This window comes from Bos mutus, chromosome 2 (assembly GCF_027580195.1).
Source record: "Bos mutus isolate GX-2022 chromosome 2, NWIPB_WYAK_1.1, whole genome shotgun sequence".
NCBI lineage: Eukaryota > Metazoa > Chordata > Mammalia > Artiodactyla > Bovidae > Bos > Bos mutus.
The window spans coordinates 135,131,236-135,156,626 of record NC_091618.1 but is presented as its reverse complement, the minus strand read 5'-3'; the positions used below and the strand labels follow the sequence as shown (position 1 = coordinate 135,156,626).

The 25,391-nt window shown below is 41.7% G+C and overlaps 1 protein-coding gene across 6 annotated transcripts in view; it reads right to left on the bottom strand.

Annotated features, from left to right (window-relative positions):
* The window catches only part of HERC2 (HECT and RLD domain containing E3 ubiquitin protein ligase 2), a 238,480-nt gene that overhangs the window by 204,648 nt on the left and 8,441 nt on the right, over positions 1-25,391 (bottom strand). For all 6 annotated transcript variants that reach the window (XM_070360163.1, XM_070360169.1, XM_070360174.1 and 3 more), the window contains one exon: positions 20,800-20,914. In XM_070360163.1, the coding sequence (XP_070216264.1) occupies positions 20,800-20,914 (115 nt within the window). The remainder of the gene's footprint in view (positions 1-20,799; positions 20,915-25,391) is intronic.

Here is a 25,391-nt window from a genome sequence, read left to right as displayed (position 1 = left end):
ATGTGGACCTGCATAGTTCAAACCTGTGTTGTTATTTAGCATCCACTATTACATCTACATCTGTGAAAAAAGAGTGTATCATATCACAGATAGTAAAGAGTATCTAAAACCAACAAGGTATAAAAGAAACTCTGACATTCTATAAGAAAAATATCAAATGTCCAACAGAAGCAACCCCAAAAAGCTAATGCTATGAAAAGATACTAAATTCATACTTAGAAAAAGTATAAATTAAAACAATGAAATATTACTTTACACTCACCAAACTCACAACTGTTAGAAAGCTAAAATAAAAGCTCCAAGGCAGAACCTTTTATTCCTTTTCCATCTGGTTTTGCTCTGTTTCCCAAGGGCCTAGAACAACAGATGCCAGGGATTAAGCCCTCGATGATGAGGGCTATTATTATTTAGTTCAATAACTAAATAATGCCAAGTGTCAGGAGAAATGTGGAGCTGGAGGCACAAATCTTCAGACACAGCTGTGGAGGAGTCGCGCCCACAGCCCACCTGAAGAGCAATCTAGGGCACGGGAGGTCCAGCAGTCGCCTCCAGGCACATGCCCACAGAGCTCTGGGACAGGCCTGTGACGGGAGACATGGAGACAAAGGCTCACAGCAATCTAACGCACCTCAGACATAGCATAATGTGTGAACACTGTACACGAGTATGTTTTAAATACCAGTGTATTTAAAATAAAAGCACACAAAAAAAATAAAATAAAATAAAAACACAAAAACAAATTCATTAGACAGAAAAACACTTAAAAATATCGATTTGGAAATAGTGTGTCAGGAACTGACAAGTATAATTAACTCAACGTTCTGCCCCTGAGGCCAAAGAAAAAGCCCTTGTCACAGTATACTACTTATGTCCCATTCCCTCAACGTCATGCCATAGCTATGGTTAAAGGTACCTCTTTTATTTACAGAAATATCAAGGATTCCCTGGCAGTCCAGTGGTTGGGACTCTGCACTCTCACCATCAAGGGTTTGGGTTCAGTCCCTGGTTGGGAAATGAGATCCTGCAAGCCATACAACGTGGCCCATAAAGAAAAAAGGGAATAAAAAATAAATCCAACAAAACATAGATTATTTTTGTAATGTAACTAAAGAGCCTCTTAATGAGGTGAAAGAGCAGAGCGAAAAAGCTGACTTAAAATTCAACATTCAAAAAACTAAGATCATGGCATCCAGTCTCATCATTTCATGGCAAATAAATGGGGAAAAAATGGAAACAGTGATAGACTATTTTCTTGGGCTCCAAAATCACTGCTGACAGTGACTGCAGCCATGAAATTAAAGCTGCTTCTTCCGTGGAAGGAAAGCTATAACAAACCTAGACAGCAAATTAAAAAGCACAGACGTTACTTTGCCAAAAAGGTCCATACAGTCAAAGCTATTATGTTTCCAGTAGTCATGTATGGACGTCAGAGCTGGACCATAAAGAAGGCTGAGAGCCTAAGAATTGATGCTTTTGAATTGTCGTGTTGGAGAAGACTCCCCTCGACTGCAAGGAGATCAAACCTGTCAATCCTAAAGGAAATCAATCCTGAATAGGCATTGAAAGGACTGATACTAATGCTGAAGCTCCAATACTTTGGCCACCTGATGCAAAGAGCTGACTCATTAGAAAAGACCCTAATACTGGGAAAGATTGAAGGGAGAAGGGGACAACAGAGGAAGAGATGGTTGAATGGTATCACTCACTCAATGGACATGAGTTTGAGCAAGCTCCAGGAGGTGGTGAAGGACAGGGAACCCTGGTGTGCTGCAGTCTATGGGGTCGCAAAGAGTCAGACAGGACTGAGCAGCAGCAACAACTTAAAAACAATGTTCCAATATCCAAAAAAGGTAGGTGAGAGAAACAGAAAACAGAGCAGAAACAGAAAACAAATAGTAAGACGAGAAGTCTTAAAATCTAAACATATCATGAATTATACTATAAATGATCTGAACACAAAAGATGGACTGTCACAATGGATTTTCTAAAAATGACCCAACTACATGCAATCTCTACAAAACTCACTAGGAATATAAAAATATAAGGAGATTAGAAGTAAATAAATGGAAAATATATATATACCAAACAATACTAATCAAAAGAAAGTTGAAATGACTATTTTAATATCATATAAAACGGATGCCAGAGAAAAGAAAATTACTGGAGATAAAGCAGAATATAACATAATAATAAAGCAGTAAATTCACCAAAGAAAACATAACAACCTTACATGTGTATGAAGTCAAAATAAAGCCCCAAAACATACAAAACAACAACTAAAAGGAAAAATGGACAAATCCACAATTATGTTAGAGACACCAATACTACCCTGTCAGTAACAAAACAAGCAGAGAGAAAACCAGCACTGATAAGGAACTGAAAATCATAAGCATAAACCAAACAGATGTGATCAACACTTTATACAACAAGCTATCCAGTAAGAGTAGAACATGCCTTCTTTTTAAAGTATACATTGAATATTCACCAAGACAGATCACATTTCAAAAAAGCAGGACTGAAGAAGGGGGACAAAAATGAAACAGCACAAGAAAAGTGAAAATAAGCTGAAGTGTACAATACAAAGTACCTGGCCATACAGCAGAGCATTATTCTTTTTAATCCTTACAAAAAATTCTTCCAGCAGGCAGGCTTCTGTCTCCTGTTCACAGATGCAAAAGATACTGCACCTCACAGTACAGTTCAGGCAAAGAGCTTGGGCTAGAACGCAGTGTAGGCTGTAACTGCTGGGCCCTACACACCATAGGGTCTGCCTACAAGGCTGGGGGCAAACTCCAGCCTGAAGCTGGCTCATGTACGGTCTGAAAGCTAAGTAAAGATTTCACATCTTAAATGGCTGAAAAGTAATCAAAAGAATATTTTCTAATGAAAACATTATAAAAACTTTACATTTCAACGTGAAGTTTTGTGTATGGCTGCTTTGGCACAACTGCAGGGTCCCAAAAGTGGGTCCCCTGGCCGTTTAGAGTAAGTCTGTCAACCTCTGAAGCAAATCTCATTGTAAATATTACAAATAAAAATACAAAATGCTAATATAACATCAGCAATATAATCTTTCATCACCAGGAAGCAGACAAGAAGCATCACTAAACACAACTCAAGTTTTACTCTCAGGAGCATAAACAAGAACGTTTACAATAGCAAACGCAGGAGGCAGTCACTTGAGGATACAAAAACAACCAAGAATAGCTCCACAACAAGCTCTGAGACAAAAGGTTAAGTATGTCATTTCTTCTTTCCATTAACACAGGGCTCAAAAGTTTACAGAGAGCAAACAAACAGAACATAAACTATTATGGAACACACACACAGCACAGATAATGGAAAGATGGGGATACAGGAGTCAGGGAGTTGATCTTCCTAACGTTCCAGGGTAACACCCTGAAGGGGAAGAGCAGATTTCAGGAGATGAAATGAGGACTAGAAGACTTTAACACTCTCCTGTTCTAGTACAGTAAGAAGATTTTTCACAACCACCCAATGAGATTTCCTCTCAAAGCACTGTCAGAAGGTGCTAGGTGTAGGACCTACAGAAAGAGGAGTTGTTCTTGCTTAGTCGCTATGCTTGAGGTCCAGAGTAAGCAGAAGGCTAGAGGTACAGGCAACCCCTTTGTGCAGTTCTCCCCACACAGGCAGGACCACAGCTGGAGCAGCACTCCTAAATGGCCCAGGGCCACCAGAGACTCCTGCATTCTACTGCACAACATAAGTTCAACTGTGTTTTATTTTCACTTTAATCACTACCTTGAAGAAAGCTTGTTCACTAATACAGACTTCTCAATTAAAAAAAAAAATAGACTGTAAGTAAAAAAAAAAGAACTACAGGTATCTAAGAACATTCCCCTTCATGGATCACAGCCTTGTTGTTGCGAAGGAGCTTGCATAACACAACGAAATCTATGACCAAAACCATGCCAGGTCACCCAAGACAGATGGGTCATAGTGAAGGGTTCTGACAAAACATGGTCCACTGGAGGAGGAAATGGCAACCGACTCTAGTATTCTTGCCTGGAGAACTCCACGGAGAATATGAAAAGGCAAAAAGATATGACGCCAAAAGATGAGCCCCCCGGGTGGGAAGATGTCTAATATACTACGAAAGATGACCCCCTAGGATGGAAGATGTCCAATACACTACTGGGAAGAACAGACGGCACTTACTAATAGCTCCAGAAAGAATGAAACGGCGGGGCCTCGGTGGAACAATGCTCATCTGTGGAGGTGACTGGAGGTGAAAGTAAAGTCTGATGCTGTAAAGAACAATATTGCATAGGGGCGGATTCATTTTGATATTTGGCAAAACTAATACAATTATGTAAAGTTTAAAAATAAAATTTAAAAAAAAAAAAGAAAAAAAAAATATTGCATAGGAACTTGGAAGTGGTCAAGCAGGAGATGGAAAGGTTGAACATTAACACCTTACGAATCAGTGAACTAAACTGGACAGGAATGGGAGAATTTAACTGAGATGGCCATTATATCTAATATTGTGGGCAAGAATCCCTTAGAAGAAATGGAGTAGCCCTCACAGTCAATAAAGAGAGTCCAAAATGCAGTATTTGGGTGCAATCTGAACAATGACAGAATGATCTTGGTTCATTTCCAAGGCAAACCATCCAACATGACAGTAATGCAAGTCTACTCCCCAAACACTGATGCCGAAGAAGGCAAAGTTGAGCAGTCTTACAAAAACCCACAACACCTTCTAAAACTAACACCAAAAAAAGATGTCCATTTCATCATAGGGGATTGGAATGCAAAAGCAGGAAGTCAAGAGATACCCAGAATAACAGGCAAGGTTGGCCTCAGAGGATAAAATGAAGCAGGGCAAAGGCTAACAGTTTTGTCAAGAGAACACGCCGATCACAGCAAACACCCTATTCCAACAATCTAAGAGACTACTCTACATATGGACATCACCAGATAGTCAACATCGAAATCCAACTGATTATGTTCTTTGCAGCCAAAAATGAAAACGCCAGGAGAAATATCAACAACCTTGATACGCAGATGATACCACTCTAATGGCTGAAAGTGAAGAGAAACTAAAGAGCCTCTTGAGGGTGAAAGAGCAGAGTGGAAAAAGCTGGCTTAAAACTCAACATTCAAACAACTAAGATCATGACATCTGGGCACATCACTTCACAGCAAATAGATGGAAGAAAAATGGAAACAGTGAGATTTTATTTTCTTGGGCTCCAAAATCACTGCAGATGATGACTGCAGCCATGAAATTCAAAGATGCTTGCTCCCTGTAAGCTATGACAAACCTAGACAGTGTGTTGCCAACAATGGTCCATACAGTCAAAGCTATGGTTTTTCCATTAGTCGTGTAATGATGTGAGAGTTGGACCATAAAGAAGGCTGAGCATGGAAGAATTGATATTTTTGAACTGTAGAGCTGGAGAAGACTCTTGAGAGTTCCTTGGTCAGCAAGGAGATCAAACCAATCAATCCTAAAGGAAATTAACCTGAATATTCACTGGAAGAACTTTTGCTGAAGCTCCAATACTTTGGCCATGTGATGGGAAGAGCCGATGCACTGGAAAAGAATCTGATGCTGGGAAAGATCTAGGGCAGGAGGAGAAGGGGGCAACAGAGAATGAGATGGTTAAACGGCATCACCAACTCAGTGGACATGAATTAAGCAAAGTCCAGGAGAAAGCAGAGGACAGAGAAGCCTGTTGTCCGTGGGTTGCAAAGTCATACATGACTTAGTGACTGAACAACAATCTAAATTTATCACTGAAAATTCTCCACAAAAACGGAAAAGGAATGGGCTGGGGGGTGGGGGGGGGGCGGTGATTATACATGTGTTGGTGGCAGGGGGAGACTGATTTATTTTAAGGAATTGGCTTCCACAATGGTGGAAATTCAACTCCAAAAACTGCAAAGAAAGCAAGAAAGGTGGGGACCAAGGAACAGTTGATGTTACAGTTTTGAGTCCAAAGGCAATCTGGAGGGAAAATTTCTTCTTGCTGGAAGACAGTTAGTCTTTTCTCTACTCAGACTCTTCACGTGACTGGATGAGGCCCACCCCCATTATGAAGTGTAATTTGCTTTACTCAAAGTCCATGGATTTACATGTGAATTTCATTCAAAATTCACTTTCATAGAAACATCCAGAATAATATTTAATCAAACAAATATCTAGACAACATGGCTTGGCAAAGTTGATACATAAGATAAACCATTACACTAAAGATCTCAATTAATAAAATTAATTAAAACTAAAAGGAGATACTTCAAGATGGTGGAGGAATAGGATAGGGAGACCACTTTCTCCCCCACAAATTCATCAAATGATCATCTGAATGCTGAGCAACTTCCACCAAACAACATCTGAACACTGGCAGAGGACACCAGGCACCCAGAAAGGCAGCCCAATCTCTTCAAAATGGAGGTAGGACAAAATACAAAAGACAAAAAGAGATACAAAAGAGTTAGGGACAGAGACCTGTCCTGGGGAGGGAGTCCTGAAGTTTCCACACAGTAGGAAACCCTCTCACAGACAGGTGTGTGGGGACTTTTGGAATCTCAGAAGGCAACATACCCAGAAGAAAAAAAAAAAAACCCCAGAGAATACACACCTAACTACAAATGCAGAAATGGGAACATTCCCAAGAAAGGCTCTAACCTAACAACCTAACGGGTAGCCTGGCCTGCTCACAGAACAAAGGAATGAGGGAATACCAAAGGAGAATGCCTGGAGGCAGAGGCAGGCTTGCAACAGCCAGAGCTGGAAGGCAAGGGACTGCTACAATCTCACCCCCAGAGACAACATCTTCCACCAAACTGTGAGGAGGCTCCCAGCTGCTAATGCTGACTTCCTGAGACCCTGGACGGCTGACATCGGCCAGGAGGGTCTAGGGTGAGACCAGCTCTCCAGAAGAGACACACAGCACACCTGATATGGTACTCTCATGGTGCCCCTGGGAAACTGAGCAACTGGGACCAGGAGGTGATTGAGACACACAGCCCCCTCGGGACAGCATGCTCACCAAGCACCTGGGGGCCTGAGCTGCTCAGACAGGAGAAGGGCACAAAATGTACACCCAACCCACAGAGACCGAGCCAGAACTGTGTCTGAGTGTCTCCTGTGGAGGGACGGGTCAGCAGTGGCCTGCCACAGGGGCTCTGGGTGCAGCAGACCTGGGTATGGCAAAAACCTTGGTGGAGGTCACCATTAACCCCACCATAGAGCCACCAGAACTTACACAGGACTGGGCAAACAGACTCTTAGAGGGCACAAACAAAACCTTCCACGCACCAGGAATCAGGAGAAAGGAGCAGTGACCTCACAAGTTACTGACCCAGACATGCCCGTCACTGTCCAGCAGTCTCCAGCAGAGGCTAGGTTCGGCAGTGGCCTGCTGCAGGGTCAGGGGCAATGAGTGCAGCAGTGTGTGCATGGGGCCTTTTGAAGGAGGTCACCATTATCTTCATTACCTCCACCACAGATTGGCCTCAGGTCAAGCAACCAGGAGGAACACAGCTATGCCCACTAACAGAAAACTGGACTAAAGATTTACCGAACATGGCCCCACCCATAAGAAGAAGACCCAGTTTCCCCTGAGTCAGTCTCTCCCATCAGGAAGCTTCCATAAGCCTCTTATCCCTATCTATCAGAGGGCAGACAGAATGAAAACCACGATCACAGAAAACTAACCAAATGGATCACATGGACGACAGCTTTGTCTAGCTCCATGAAACTATGAGTCATGCTGTGTGGGGTCACCCAAGATGGACGGGTCATTGTGCAGTGTTCTGACAAAACGTGGTCCACTGGAGAAGGGAATGGCAAACCACTTCAGTATTCTTGCTTTGAGAACCCCATCAACAAAATGAAAAGGCAAAAAGGTATGACACTGAAAGATGAACTCCCAGGTCGGTAGGTGTCCTATATGCTACTGGAGAAGAGTAGAGAAATAACTCCACAAAAAATGAAGACACAGAGCTAAAGCAAAAACAACACCCAGTTGGGGATGTGACAGGGATAGAAGTAAAGTCTGATGCTATAAAAAGCAATATTGCACAGGAACCTGGAATGTTAGGTCCATGAATCAAGGCAAATTGGAAGCGGTCAAACAGGAGATGGCAAGAGTGAACATCAACATTTTAGGAATCAGTGAACTAAAATGGACAGGAATGGGAGAATTTAACTGAGATGGCCATTATATCTACTCCTGTGGGCAAGAATCCCTTAGAAGAACAGGAGTAGCCATCACAGCCAACATAAGAGTCTGAAATGTAATACTTGGATGCAATCTCAAAAAAAACAGAATGATCTCTGTTCGTTTCCAAGGCAAACCATTCAATATCACAGTAATACAAGTCTATAACCTGACCAATAATGCTGAAGAAGCTGAACTTGAACAGTTGTATGAAGATCTACAAGACCTTCTAGAACTAACACTCAAAAAAGATGTCCTCTTCATTATAGAGGACTGGAATGCAAAAGCAGGAAGTCAAGAGACACCTGGAGTAACAGACAGATTTCGCCTTGGAGTACAAAACAAAGCAGGTAAAAGGCTAACAGAGTTTTTCCGAGAACGCACTGGTGGTAGCAAACACCCTCTTGCAACAACACAAGAGAAGACTCTACATATGGACATCACTAGATGGTCAATACCAAAATCAGATTGACTATATTTTTGCAGCCAAAGATGAAGAACCTCTATTCAGTTCAGTTCAGTTCAGTCGCTCAGTTGTGTCTGAGTCTTTGCAACCCCATGAGCTGCAGCATGCCAGGCCTCCCTGTCCAACAACAAGTCCCAGAACCTACCCTAACTCATGTCCATTGAGTTGGTGATGCAATCCAACCATCTCATCCTCTGTCGTCCCCTTCTCCTCCTGCCCTCAATCTTTCCCAGCATCAGGGTCTTTCCAAATAAGTCAGCTCTTCACATCAGGTGGCCATGGTATTGGACTTTCAGCTTCAGCATCAGTCCTTCCAATGAATATTCAGGACTGATTTCCTTTAGAACTCACTGGTTTGATCTCTTTGCAGTCCAAGGGACTCTCAAGAGCCTCCTCCAACACCACAATGAAAAAGTATCAATTCTTTGGCGCTCAGCTTTCTTTATGTCCAACTCTCACATCTATACATGACTACTAGAAAAACCATAGCCCTGACTAGACAGACTTTTGTTGGCAAAGTAATGTCTGCTTTTTAATATGCTGTCTAGGTTGGTCATTAACTTTCCTTCCAAGGAGTAAGCGTCTTTTAATTTCATGGCTGCAGTCACCATCTGCAGTGATTTTGGAGCCCAAAAAAATAGTCTGACACTGTTTCCACTGTTTCCCCATCTATTTCCCATGAAGTGATGGGACCGGATGCCATGATCTTCATTTTCTGAATGTTGAGCTTTAAGCCAACTTTTTCACTCTCCTCTTTCACTTTCATCAAGAGGCTTTTTAGTTCCTCTTCACTTTCTGCCATAAGGGTAGTGACCTAAATCAAATCCCTTACGATTAAACAGAGGAAGTGACAAATAGATTCAAGGGATTAGATCTGATAGACAGTGTCTGAAGAACTACGGATGGAGGTTCATGACACTGTACAGGAGGCAGTGATCAAGACCATCCCCAAGAAAAAGAAATGCAAAAAGGCAAAATGGTTGTCTGAGGAGGCCTTAAAAATAGCTGAGAAAAGAAGAGAAGAGAAAGGCAAAGGAGAAAAGGAAAAATATACCCATTTAAATGCAGAGTTCCAAAGAACAGCAAAAAGATACAAGAAAGCCTTCCTCAGCGACCAGTGCAAAGAAATAGAGGAAAACAACAGAATGGGAAAGACTAGAGATGTCTTCAAGAAAATTAGAGATAACAAGGGAACATTTCAAGCAAAGATGAGCACAATAAAGGACAGATACGGTCCTTAAAAGAAGCAGAAGATATTAAGAGGTGGCAATAATACACAGAAGAACTATACAAAAAGACCTTAATGACCCAGATAACCACAATGGTGTGATCACTCACCTAGAGCCAGACATCCTAAAATGCAAAATCAAGTAGGCTTTAGAATCATCACCAAGAACAAAGATAGTGGAGATGATGGAATTCCAGCTGAGCTATGTCAAATCCTGAAAGATGATGCTTTTAAAGTGCTGCACTCAATATGCCAGCAAATTTGGAAAACTCAGCAATGGCCACAGGACTGGAATAGGTCAGTTTTCATTCCATTCCAAAGAAAGGCAATGCCAAAGAATGTTCAAACTACTGCACAATTGCACTCATCTCACACACCAGCAAAGTAATGCTCAAAATTCTTGAAGTTAGGCTTCAACAGTACATGAACCATGAATTTCCAGATGTTAAAGTTGGATTCAGAAAAGGCAGAGGAACCAGAGATCAAACTGCCATCATCTGCTGGATGATAGAAAAAGCAAGAAAATTCCAGAAAAACATCTACTTCGGCTTCAATGATTACAGCAAAGCCTCTGACTGTGTGGATCGCAACAAACTGGAAAATTCTTCAAGAGATGGGAATACCAGACCACCTTACCTGCCTCTTGCAAAACATGTTTGCAGGTCAAGAAGCAACAGTTAAAACTGGACATGGAACAAAAGACTGGTTCCAAATCAGGAAAGGAGTATGTCAAGGCTGTATATTTTCACCCTGCTTGTTTAACTTCTATGCAGAGTACATCAAGCAAAATGCTGGGCTGGATGAAGCACAAGCTGGAATTAAGACTGCCAGGAGAAATATCAATAACCTCAGATACGCAGATGACAACACCCTTATGACAGAAAGCAAAGAGGAACTAAACAGCCTCTTGATGAAAGTGAAAGAGGAGAGTGAAAAAGCTGGCTTAAAACTCAACATTCAAAAAACAAAGATCATGGTATCAAGTTAAATCACTTCATGGCAAATAGACAGGGGAAAAATGGAAACAGTGACAGACTATTTTCTTGGGCTCCAAAATTTCTGCATATGTTGACTGCACCCATGAAATTAAAAGACACTTGCTCTTTGGAAGAAAAGCTATGATAAACCTAGACAGCATATTAAAAAGCAGTTTGTGATTACATTGCTGACAAATGTCTGCATAGTCAAAGCTATCTTTTCTCTGGTAATCACATATGGATGTGAGAGTTGGGACTATAAAGAAAGCTGAGCACCAAAGAATTGATGCTTTTGAACTGTGGTGTTGGAAAAGATTCTTGAGAGTCCCTTGGACTGCAAGGAAATCCAACCAGTCCATCCTAAAGGAAATCAGTCCTGAATATTCATAGGAAGGACTGATGCTGAAGCTGAAACTCTAGTACTTTGGCCACCTGATGTGAAGACTTATTGGAAAAGACTCTGATGCTGGGAAAGATTGAAGACGGGAGGAGAAGAGGACAACAGAGATGGTTGGGTGGCAACACCAACTCTATGGACATGAGTTTGAGCAAGCTCCAGGAGTTGGGGATGGACACGGAAGCCTGGCATACTGCAGTCTATAGGGTCGCAAAGAGTTGGACACGACTGAACTGACTTACTGAATTTGTGAAATCCTGTACAAATGCTAAGAGAGACTACTAGATCATCAGTCACCACGCTCAAGTTAACAAATAAATGTACACATGCCTTTGCCTCTTCATGCTACTGTATGCCAAGATGCAAAATCAACTTTACACTTCTTAATCATTAGCACATTCTTTTTGCTTATTAAACATATTAAATGGGACTCATAATGTGGACTCCAGAGTTCTGCTAAAATGTTTAACACCAATATCATACTTTTTAATCTGTGGTATAATAAAAATATTTATTTGGTCTTTGGTCTAGATTCCTGGTACAGAGCTTCTAAAACCCTTGCAATTTACTCAGGAGTGTCTTTTGATATTCACAACAAGCTCCTTTCCACTATACCTGAGCTTATGCTAAGGAACTGACTCAGGATGGGGCCTCTAGATAGCTAGCTCCATGATGTGAGCTGGTCACCAGAAAGACCCAATAGTGATTAGAGGGGAAAACTATCAGGACCATCTCCTGACCTCTAGAGAGAGAGAGGTTGGAGATTAAATAAAATCTCTTGAGCACAAAAACTGGGGGATATTTCAGGTTGGTGAATACACAGATGTGCTGGGAGGTTGGAGGGCCAAGAAAAGGCATGGAGGCTCTGAGCCCCTTCCCCACACCTTGCCTCTGCATCTCTTCCACTTGGCTGTTTTGAGCTGTCTTCTTTATAATAAACCAACAAAGTGTTTTCCTGAATTTTGTGAGTTTTTCTAGGCAATTATTGAACCTGAGAGGGTTATGGAAACCTCTAAATTTGTAGTCAGTCAGGCAAATGTGAGAGTAACCTGGGAATTCCAGCTGAGTCTGGCATCTGAAGTGGAGGCAGCCTTGGAGAACTGAGCCCTTCACTTGTGAGGACCGAACTCCAGTAGTTAAGTGTCAGAACTGGACTGAATGATCAGACATTCAGTTGGTGCTGGAGAATCACAGAATTAGTGTAGAACCACACTCTGAATTTGTTGTTGTTTAGTCGCTAAGTCATGTCCGACTGTTTTGTGATCCCATGTACTACAGCCCACCAGGCTTCTCTGTCCATGGGATTCTCCAGGCAAGAATACTGAAGTGGGTTGCCATTTCCTTCTCCAGAGGATCCTCCTGACCCAGGGATCAAACCTGTGTCTCCTGCACTGACAGGTAGATTCCTTACCAATGAGCCACCAGGGAAGCCCACTATCTGAATTAGAGGCTACTTAATTCAGATCAAAGTCATAATCTCAACCACATGAATGGCTGAGATTAAACAAGAAAGAATGCTGGCAGAGAAACATAACTATATAAGCAAGATGCTAAAGATTACTATCAAGGAAGAAAGATAGTAATTTCTGTCTTAAAGAAAAATGTCCAGTTATGCAAAAACATGAAACAAGATGGTAAGAGATAAGTTGGCAGATACAGTAAGTAACAGAAGATCTGAGATAAACTTTATCTGCCTTAGTTAACAAAACCTGCAAAAAATGTGTCAGAATTGACAAAGTTGATCAATAAAGAAAGGTGTGAACCCTTTACTACCACCCTGGGCTTTCTCTCTGTGATTATAGCAAAGCCATCCTCTCTCGAGCCCAGATCAACTTCCTCTGAAAGCTGTTTGATGCCATCTTCCCAGGATCAGCTCTCTTCCCGTCTCTGAAACCCTCAAGGTAGTAGACTTTGGCTGTACAGACACAACACACTTTGAAAAGAAAACATCATCAGCAGAACTTGGAACCATGTCAGAAATGCAAATTCCCAAGTCCTACCCAAATCCAAGAAATCATAAATTCTAAGGGTGGGGCCAGACACTGGTCAGGCCAGTATCTGACCAAGACTCCAGGTGATCCTAATGAACTACAGAGTTTGAGAACCCTTGGGCTACAGAATAAGGATTCAACTGAGTTCTCACTGCTAGGAGGACTGAGTCCTGACTACTCTTCCTAACACTCACAGCCCTTTGTGCAATAGCGTCTAGCCTTGAGTTTATAAATGTGCCCCCCCAGAATGTGTCCACTGCATCAGCAGCTGCATTCTCCTAGATTTAGATGCGGCTGAGCACTCAAGCAGTCCATGTCCCTCCAGGCTGGCCCACACCTATCTGCTGCTCCCTGTCCACCATACATACCACTGCTCTTCACAGTCCTCCACCTGGAGGATCCCAGCTGCACCACCACCCTTGGGCCCAGGCCAGGTCTCCTTGACAAACCGCAGGAATCAGGCCACTCCTGAACTCCACCAGCCCTGGTTGTGGGTAACATCATGGGGTTTTTATGATCCTGTTAAACACTTCTGTATGCAAATACATTTTCTGCCCAAATAATCATGAATTATTTGGGAAGAAAAGCCACATCCAATATTTTATATCCTCCACAGAGAAACTATAAAACCAGGAGAAAAGTTGTCACGTTCTTTTAAAAAAAAAAAAAAATTAAAAACTCATCTCTGGACGCTTAAAATTGAAACACATGTAACTAAAGAGCACTGACTAAAAAAAAAAAAAAAAAAAAAAGGCACTGACTAGACCAAGAGAAAAGAAAACCTTAAAAACAATGCACAATACAAAGTCAGAAAAAGCCAAAATAAACTCCATAAGAACTATATAAAAACTATAAAAAGTTAGTACTGATGTCCATAAATGACATTAGTAATGTAACAGAAATAGCAATAAAATTTTTTAAGAGGCCTGACTATGCAAACAACTGGCTAGTATATTTCTACTATCTGCACAGACTGAGAAGGTTTACAATATATGAAACAGTTCTTCACACAAAGGTCAGCCCCTGACAAAAATTTAAAAATCAAGTTTAGTGTATCTGTTATTAGCCTCTTAACTCTCCCTTCTTTACATCCTATTCCCTCCTCTATTTTCCCTCAAAATAATAAATACTCTAACTCTAAACAGGGTTGTAAGAAACAGTCACTTGAAAAAAAAGTGTAAGATTATAATCTAGCCTGTCTTTTGTAGGGCAGGCCCCAAAAAGGAAACACAAAGCTTACTACCTAGATGGAAGCACTCTTTCATCAGTAGGATCAAAAAGTTCTAAAAGGAAGAAAAGAAGGTTTATTCCAAGGTAAGCTCCAATTATTAAAAGCCACTATGTCCAGAAATGAATGAAGAAAACAAGCTAAGCCAGAGTAAGAACCCATCCTGAATCGCCGTGTGTGCAGGAGAAAACGGTCATCCCCAGGAAGCAGAGGAAAGGAAACGGCGCCTCTAAGGCTTCTGCTCTGATCTGTGTTTTCCTCAGAATCAGCCACACTACAGTTACATACAATGCACACAGTTTTCTGAGGAGAGGTGAGGTGGTCTGGTATTTCTATCTCTTTGAGAATTTTCCAGTTTCTTGTGATCCAGACAGTCAAAGAGTCTGCACAGTCAATGAAGCAAATGTTTTTCTGGAATTCCCTTGCTTTCTCTATGATTCAATGAATTATGGCAATTTGATCTCTGGTTCCTCTGCCGTTTCTAAATTCAGCTTGTACATCTATCTGGAAGTTCTAGATTCACATACTGCTGAAGCAGAGCTTGAAGGATTTTGAGCACACCCTTACTAGATGTGAAATGAGCACAACTGTACGACAGTCTGAACATTCTTTGGCATTATCCTTCTTTAGGATTAGAATGAAAATAGACCTTTTCCAGTCCTGGGGCCACTGCTGAGTTTTCCAAATTTGCTAACATACTGAGTGCAGCAATTTGACAGCATCACCTTTTAGAATTTTAAACAGCTCAACTGAAATTCCATCACCTCCACTAGGTTTGTTTGTAGTTATGCTTCCTAAGGCCCACTTGACTTCAGTCCAGGATGTATGGTTCTAGACACGTGATCACACCATCATGGTTATCCAGGTCACTAAGACCTTTCCTGTATAGTTCCTCTGTGTATTCCTGTCACCTCTTCTTAATCTCTTCTGCTTCTGTTAAGTTCTTGCTATTTCTGTCCTTTTTTGTTGCCCATTTCTGCATGAAATGTTCCCATGGTATCTCCAATTTTTTTGAAGAGATCTCTAGTCTTTCCCATTCTATTGTTTTCCTTTACTTTTTTGCATTGTTCGTTAAAGAAGGCTTTCTTATCTTTCACTGCTATTCTCTGGAACTAAGCATTCAGTTCGGTATATCTCTTCCTTTCTCAGCCTCCTCAAACAACCATTTTGCCTTTGTGTATTTTTCTTTGGGATGGTTTTGATTACTTCCTCCTGTACAATATTACGAACCTCTGGCCATCATTCTTCAGGCACTCTGTCTACCAGATCTAATTCCTTGAATCAATTTGTCACCTCCACTGTATAATCATAAGGGATTTAATTTGGGTCATTAACAGACTGGCCTAGTGGTTTTCCCTACGTTCTTCAATTTAAGCCTGAATTTGCAATAGGGAGCTCATGATCTGAGCCACAGTCAGCTCCAGGTCTTTTTTCTGTGGACTGCACAGAAATTCTCCATCTTTGCCTACAAAGGACATAATCAATCTGATTTCGGTATTGACCTCTAGTGACGTCCATGTGTAGAGTCATCTCTTGTGTCACTGAAAAAAGGGTGTTTACTATGACCAGTGTGTTAGTGTTTGCTCTGATTCATTTTATATTCCAAGGCCAAACCTGACTGTTATTCTGGGTATCCCTTGACTTCCTGCTTTTGAATTCCAATCTTCTATGTGAAAAGGACAAAAGAAGGAATCTTTTTTTGATGTTAGTTATAGAAGGTCTTGTAGGTCTTCAAAGTACCAGTCGACTTCAGCTTCTCTGGCATCAAGGAGGCTGGGACACAGACTTCCGTTTACTGTGATGTTGAATGGTTTGCCTTGGAAAATAAACCGAGATCATTCTGTCATTTTTGAGACTGAATCGAAATACTGCATTTTGGACTCTTTTGTTGACTATGAGGGCTACTCCCTTTGTTCTAAAGGATTCTTGCCCACAGTAGTAGATATAATAATCATCTGAATTAAATTCACCCATTCCCATTCGTTTTAGCTCACTGATTGCTAAGATATCAATGTTCATTCTTGCCATCTCCTGCTTAAGCACCTCCAAGTTACCCAGATTCACAGATCTAACATTCCAGGTTACAATGCAATATTGTTCTTTACAGCACCGGACTTTACTTTCACCACCAGATACATCCACAGTTGAAATGAAAGTCATTTCAGCTTTGGCCCAAATGCTTCATTCTTTCTAGAGCTACTACTAATTGCCTTCTGCTCTTGCCCAGTAGCATACTGGACACCTTCCAACCTAGGGGCTCATCTTCCAGTGTCATATCTTTTTGCTTTTTCATACTGTTCATGGGGTTCTTGCGGCAAAAATACTGGAGTGGTTAGCCATTCCCCTGCTTGAGTGGACCACATTTTGTCAGAATTCTTCATTATGACCTGCCTGTCTCATGTGGCCCTGAACCACATGGCTTACAGCTTCACTGAGGCATGCAAGTCCCTTCACCACGAAAAGGTTATGATCCACAAAGGGGGAATATCAGACCACCTTACCTGGATCCTGAGAAACCTGTACATGGGTGAAAAAGAAACAGAATTGGACAAGGAACTGGTTTAAAATTGGGAAAGGAGTAAAACAAGGCTATATACTGTCACCCTGTTTATTTAACTTTTATGCAGAGTACATTAAGCAAAATGCTGGGCTGGATGAATCACAGAATGGAATTAAGATTGCTGGGAGAAATATCTACAATCTCAGCTGTCCGAATGATATCACTCTAACAGCAGAAAGTGAAGAGGAACTGAAGAGCCTCTTGATGAAGGTGAAAGAACAGAGTGAAAAAGCTAGCTTGAAACTCAACATTCAAAAAACTAAGATCATAGCATCCAGTCCTGTAACTTCATAGCCAACAGAAGGGGAAAGGGTAGAAGCAGTGACAAATTTTATTTTCCTGGGCTCCAAAATTACTATGGATGGTGACTGCAGCCATGAAATTCAAAGATGTTTGTTCCCTAGAAGGAAAGCAATGTCAAACCTAGACAGCATATTAAAAAGCAGAGATATCACTTAAGCTCTGTAAAGTCAAAGCTATGGTTTTTCCAGTAGTCATGTATGGATGTGAGAGTTGGCCCATTAAAAAGGCTGAGTGCCACAGAATGGATGCTTTCGAATTGTGGTTCTAGAGAAGGCTCTGGAGAGTCCCTTGGACTGCAAGGAGATCCAACCAGTCAATCCTGCTGCTGCTGCTGCTGCTGCTAAGTCGCTTCAGTCGTGTCCGACTCTGTGCGACCCCAGAGACGGAAGCCCACCAGGCTCCCCTGTCCTTGGGATTCTCCAGGCAAGAACACTGGAGTGAGTTGCCATTTCCTTCTCCAATGAATAAAAGTGAAAAGTGAAAGGGAAGTCACTCAGTCGTGTCCGACTCTTAGCGACCCCATGGACTACAGCCTACCAGGCTCCTCCATCCATGGGATTTTCCAGGCAAGAGTATTGGAGTGGGGTGCCATTGCCTAGGATATCAATCCTGAATACTCATTGGAAGGATTGATGCTTAAGCTTCAAAACTTTGGCCACCTGATGCAAAGAGCCAACTCACTGGAAAAGACCCTGATGCTGGGAAAGACTGAATTCAACAGGAAGAGGGCAGCAGAAGATGAGATGGTTAAGACAGGTTAACTAACTCAATAGACGTGAATCAGAGCAAACTCTGGGAGATAGATGAAGGGCAGGGAAACCTGACATGCTGCAATCCATGGGGTTGCAAAGAGTCATCAGACGGGTCTTACTGACTGAACAACAACAAAATAATGTACACGCTCTTGGGAATTCCCTGAAAGTCCAGTGGTTAAGACTCTGCAGTTTCCCTGCCAGGGGCCTTGGTTTGAAACCTGGTTGGAGAACTGAGGTCCCACAAGCTGCTATATAATGCAGCCACCCCCCCAAAAAAAAAGACCATGGCCTTAAAAATGAAATTAGGTGTATAAATCTATCTATTAAAAAAAGTATTTTTTCATAACAAAAAGCATATATCATGTCTTATTAAAAACAATAACTTTTACTGAATGTCAAGAAAAAATATTAATTTGGGACCTACATAAAGAACAATTACACTTTGCTTTCTTTTATTGTTTTAAATTTATTTACTTTTGGCCCTTCTGGGTCCTTGTCGCTGTCCTCAGGCTTTCTCTGGATGCGGAGAGTGGGCACTACTCTCCAGTTTCAGTGTGCAGGCTTCTCATCTCAGCGGCTTCTCTTGTTGTGGAGCCTAGGCTCTAGGGCATGAAGGCTTCAGTAGCTGCAGCTCCCAGGCTCTAGTTCTGGTGCACAGGCTTAGTTGCTCTGTGGCATATGGGATCTTCTCGGACATGGGATCAAACCCGTGTCTCCTGCATTGGCAGAAGGATTCTTTACCACTGATCCATCAGGGAGGCCCTACACTTTGCTTTCTAACCACATATTTTTTAATCTAACCACTATTAGTCATCAAATGCAATGAATAAGAAATAGACTTTGAATTTTTCCATGTAATTAGTTTTTCTCAGAATATCTTTTAGAACTAATATTTCACAAAAAACGTTTTAAAAAGTATGTTTTAATGCATTAATACTGGAAGGACAGGACGAAAAGGCACAAAAACTTCAAAAGTATACAGAATGAACTACTAAAACTAATAAATCATTACAAACTGAAACAAACATGTAACGTGATTACATGATACTATTTACATGAAAGTGTAGAACAGGCAAAACCAATCCACAACAGAAAAAGATCAGATCAGTGGTTGCCTATGAGTAGAGAGGGCAGGACGGAGCCAGTAAGGGGCACGTGAGAACCTTCAAAGTAGGAGTACCAATAAGTGGTTGGTTACACCAATTATGTCTGTTGAAACTTATGGAACAGGAAACTCAAAACATATATTTTATTATGGGTAAGTTCTGCCCTAAAGACAAAAAGCTACACTGAAGTCAATCTTGTTAATAATATGCATGAAGTGTCTAAGGAAGTCAGGTAAGACGCACCAGTGGACAGAGGATAGATTAGTATGATCCGGGGGATGAGTGTGCACCTGCTCACTGTACAGACCTGTCCATTGTTGTGGGTGCATGGAAGTTTTCACAATAAAATATCAGGAAAAAAAAATGAGCTCACTCTGCTAGACACTGTAACTGAAAAGATATATTGTTTTTCCAATGTATTTTCAAGTGGACACTATTCTAATTCATTCTACGAAAAGTTACTTTTTCTTTTTTCTTTTTTTAATGTGGACCATTTTTAAAGCCTTTCTTTAATTTGTTACAATATTGCTTCCCTTTTATGCTTTGGTTTTTGGCTGCAGGCATGTAGCTCTCCAACCAGGGACTGAACCCCCACCCCCTGCATCAGAAGGTGAAGTCCTATCCACCGGACAGCCGGGGAAGTCCCACTACTTTCTAAAATAACTTTATCCATCCTGATGATTTTCAAATAGGAGGACTAATAAACTTCAGCAGTGGGTCTCAAGTAGGGTTGTTCAGATTCTACAGGTTTGGGGTGGGTATAGGCATCCATTTCTTTTTAAAGTCTAAACAGTGATTCTGATTCACAGCCAAAGTCAAGAACAACTGACTTCACTGCGTTTTCATAATCCTATCCCCAACAAGAGTGTTCACTGATACTTCCCTGCACAGACAAATACAATAAAAGTCCACAGGCCAAAGGCTTCCAAAAAGTGTTTTATACACTCCCACAGGATAGTCACAGGGGTTTCCCAGGTAGTGCAGTGGAGAAGACTGCCTGGCAATGCATGAAACGCAAAAGACAGGCTTCAAATCCCTGGGTCAGGAAGACCCCCTGGAGGAAACAATGGTAACCCATTCCAGTCTTCTCACCTAGAAAATCCCATGGACAGAGGAGAATCCCAGGCTACAGCCCATGGAGCTGCAGAGTCAGACACGACTGAACGCGCGTGGCGCACACACACACACACACACACACGCACACACACGCACAGGGTAGTCATGTTGGAAAATTTCAGAATACTATTTCCACTCAACCTCATAAAAACCACAATTTATAGTTAGCCAAAGCAAGGTATATTTCAAAACTTAGAGGAAAAAACAATAAGTGGAGTTCCCAGAAGCTGCAAATGAGACATCAGAGGAAGGACACCACAGCAGGTGGCTCTGCAATTAAAAGGCCTTCAATTTGAGTAGAACAACAAAATTCAGGAAGCGCCTAATATTAATTATCATTTAGGCATTTCCAAAGTGAAAGCAAAACTTCAGAGTTATACTCAGCCACACTCCTGTCCATACAGCACATTCTAAAATTTCTATAGAATTCAATTTATAAAGGTCTTCAAAAAATGAAAAATATTAGTTAAAGGCCCTTACCTTTTCTAGGAGGAAGCTCTCCATTTTGTGATAGTTCTGTCCCAGTATATACAATTTCTCCATCTTTAACCATTTCATTCCACAGACCACAAAGTCCATCTCTTGTGAATGCAAGCTGGTAATGACAAAAAAAATAAATTCAGAGTGATCATACTCACAATGCAATTTTTAAAGAATAATGTGAAAAAAAAAAATCTCACTTATTATTCAGTCATTCAGCATGTAATGAAAACTGTCCCAAGGTACACAGTTAAGTGAACAAGGTACCATGCACAATATTTTACATACTAAGTTTTACTTAAGATACAAGATAAAAGACACATGTGGGCACATGCTCTGGAAAGATAAGCCAGTCACAAATAATGTGATCACTTACAGGAAGGGGAACATGGGTAGAAGGCAGGAGAGGTGAATGAAAGCAAGATTTTGAGTTTACCTTACATGCAAGTTAACCTGTTTATTAAGAAAACTACACTTCACCCTTGAATAACCTGGAGGTTAATCCAAATATAACTTTGATAGTGAGCCAGGAATACTTAGGTTTGCACCAAAAAAGCTGCTCAAAGCCTGACAGGAACTCCTCCACAGGCCAAACTGAGAGTAATTTTGAACAGCAAAATATATAACAACTATATTAGACTAAAATAGTAAATAAAAACATGAGTCCATACTGATATTCAAAGACAAAATAACATTCTCACAAAAAGTGCTCTTGGCTGTCCACATTTGGGAGTCAGAAAAGGTTTCCCAGAGCAAGCAGTCATTGACCAAGGGTCGGGGCACAGTGAACACCCACAGAAAGCATTCATTCTGAAAGCTGCAGGTACAGTAGAAACCCTCTTCTCAGACAGACAATACACTTTACACTAAAACAAACACATCTGTTTGCCCACCTTTCAATGGAAGGCCAGGGCCTTTTCTTGGCTCACAAGTCCACTAGCTTGTTCCTTGCCATCAGTTCCGCATACACCACTCTCATGAAGCACTCACTATTTCCAGACTCACCAAGAACTGAAGGGCACTTTGTGAACAATCTTAGTACACAATTCTTCTACAAGACATCTCCCCCAATCCTTATCAATTCTCTCTTTCCTAACCTGCACAAGTAATTTTTTCAGCATCTCAGTTTTACCCAAGCAATGTGTAGTAGGCAAATCTAAGATGCCCTAAAGATTCTTACCCCCTGGCACATACACACCCTGGGTAATCCTCTCTCTGAGTTTAGGCAGGACCTCCGAACACAGGAGAGGACATCACAACTGGACTAGGTTTTGTTTCTTTCTGTGGCAAAGGTGAAGGAATTTCCCATATACAATTAAGGTCTCACATCAGCTAATATCTAGTCAATCAAAAGGAAAATTATCCTAGGGTCATGTGAGGTAAAAGCCCTTAAGAGAATGGGACCCTCCAGAAGAGACGCTCTCCACAGCCACTGCCATGAGCTGCCTATGGAGAGGGGTGTCTCCTAGGAGGCCACAACTCAGTCCCACAGTCCCACAAACTGAATCCTGCCAACAAGGACACCAATAAAACCCTAGATGAGAATGCAAACTGGTCAGCACCCTGACTGCAGCCTGTGAGTCCTAAAGCAGAAGACCCAGCTAAGCCATGGTCAGACTCCTGACCCACAGAGAAAAGGAGCAGAGAGTACACTGAGTTGTTTTAACTGAACATTTTCTGGTCAGTGACTTGTTACACAGCAATAGAAAACCAAATTGACAACCGACTTAGTTCTCATAGAAGCAACAACTTTCTCTCAGCACTCATATTTGTTCACATCACTGAATGAGACAACTGCCATAAACATGCTTAAGACCAAAATACACGACTGCTGGCAAAAGTATCAACTAGCAGAGGGGGAAGTAAATACTTCCTAAAAAGTGAGCCACAAACATTCAGGACCCCTGCTGTTTTAACACATGATGGAAAGGTCTGGCTCACCTGCTGACCTGGATAAGAGGAGGGACCTAAGACCTCTCCCTGGGCTCAGTCCAGGCCCACGTGGCCACAAAGGCTGGGAATCAAACAATGACCAGACTAAACAGCCCCACGTGTGCTGCACTTGAGCAGTTACCTGCCACCTTTGGGGGCTCCAGGAAATAAATGACCACACATCCGGTCGTAACTCAGTGTCAGAGCAGTGGACCAGGACAGAGGAAGAAACCAAACACAGAGAAAACAGGATGAGAGCTTAAGTCAAGACAAAAAAGAGTATTTAAGACATTTCAGATCAAATGGGACAGATCAGATGTGAAAAACAAGGTAGAGAACAGACAAAATGACAGAATTCGCTCAGTTTTAACCACTGATACTTGCACCAACTACTGAACATAAACATGGAGATCCTCTCCCCGTGCACACACATACACATACACACAATACACATACACTGCAAACACAAATTCCGATCTTAGCAGAGGGTTCAGGGCTAGAGATTCAAACCTGGAAGGCATCAGCAAATGGGCTGCAGACCTGGAGAAGATGCCCACACCCAAGGAGGGAGGGTCCTCAGCCCTGACGGCCCACTAGGATTACCCCAGGGTGGCTGGGGATGATACAATTATTAAAGAACAGGCCGAGGAAGCCCCATTTACATGAAGACAAGAATCATCACTATCGTCCTTTCTTTCTCTCATCACTTTAGTAGTGTTGGGAAGGATGGGGGTAGGGCAGAAGCTGTGTGGAAGGTAGAAACTGGGTGTCTGGAGGGATACCCACTGTAAAAGCCTCCTAGGAGCCGGGGACATGAACTCAAGTAACCACCACGCAAACTACAATGATTCAGGCATCTGAAAGGATTCAAGGAAGGAGGGAACATTGCTAAGGTAACAAAGCAAGCTTCCCTGGAGGAAGCCTTGAAAGAGTTGGACTGTGAAAGGCAGAGATGAAGTCCCTGGGAGAGCATTCCAAGGCACTGGAGGAAAGCACAGGATCCCAAGGAGAAAGAAACTGGGAAACAATCATGGCACTGGAAAAAGAGCATGCACAAGCAATACAATCACTTAAATTTGTCAGTTTAAGAGTATTTGTACAACAGTCTACAAATAGCTTGTTTTGGGGCTTCCCTGTTGGCTCCGTGGTAAAGAATCCCTACATGGGAGACATGGGTTTAATTCCTGATCCAGGAAGACCCTACATCATGCGGAGCAACTAAGCCCATGCACCGCAACTACTGAGCTCGTGCTCTAGAGCCCAGAAGCAGCAACTACCGAGTGCATCGACAGCCCGTGCTCCAAAACAGAAGCCACCACCACGAGATGCCCAAACACCCCAACCAGAGAGTAAACCCCACCTGCCACAACTGGAGAGAAGCCCGAGAGCAGTGAAGATCCAGCACAACCAAAAATAAATTTTTAAAAAATCCTGACCTTATTAGTAGCTAATTTACAAAAACATTCCCAATGGCTAACAATACAGTTCTTAAATTTTAACTTTTTTCATACAGAATCCAGATATCTCTAATTAGTATTATTCATTCTGAGGATCCTTTACCAATTTGCTCTTATATTCTTACCTCATACCTCTAAAACGACATAACAGGTAAAGGCATTTTCATCCTGAAAAGAAGCCAACAAGGCAGGGGGTAGTAACAGGGCCAATTTTGAGAGACAGTAACTAAAACTTAGCAGTTCAATTACCTGACCAAGGTCACCAAGATCACCAAGGTCATCAGTTTGGGGAAAGAAGCCAAACTCTCCAGCTTGTTTTCTTCTCATCAACATGAACCAACAGGTGCAGTAAGGAGGCCTGGGGGAGCCACTGAAGGGGCCACAATATTTGAAAACCAAACAGAATCGGGCAAGAGGTCTTTTAAGGTATCTATTAACATGATCACTCAGAACTGTGTAATTATGCAATATAATTCAAAATAGAATGTGCCCAATGAAATGGCATTAACTTATAGTTTAGATATTTATTTTTTCTATCTTTAAAATATTTTTGAAATGTGATCTGTTCAAATATTTGCAGATGACTATAAAGATATCTAGCTTTTTTCTTAGCTGTGCAGAAAAATACCTTCTAAACACCTGTTGAACACAGGATAACCTATCAATTCCAAACAAATTTAAGAATGACAAATTCCAGAAAGAAAGAAATTCTGGGAAAGTCACAAGAAAACATAAAGTACATCAGTTTGAAGATATCCAAGCAGCAAGGAAGAACAAACCTAAGACCCAAGAGAGAACAGCCCAAGGCGCTGAAGACTGCCTCCTGAGGCACATGCCAACTCTGCAAGTAGAGCTGAGACCAAGCAGACCTCAGTGGAGCTGCTGAGAAAGGACGGAGCCCTGGTCCTCACAGGGGAGAAGCCTGGTAAACACGCCATACCTTGAACAGAACCTCCAAGGGCCACATACACAGAAGCACAGGTAAAGTGCAAGCAGACTGACAGGAGCCCAGCTCTGAATCATCACAGCTCCATATTGCTCTGCAGTAACCTGGAGTCACTAGTGTTACTAGCTTGACAGATTCACTCTGGAGAAGAGATCATTATCCAGGGCCTCAAATGACCACAACAATTTTTCACATACAATACCTAGAACTCAAAAATAATAATAAGATAAGACTACTGCTACTGCTGCTGCTGCTGT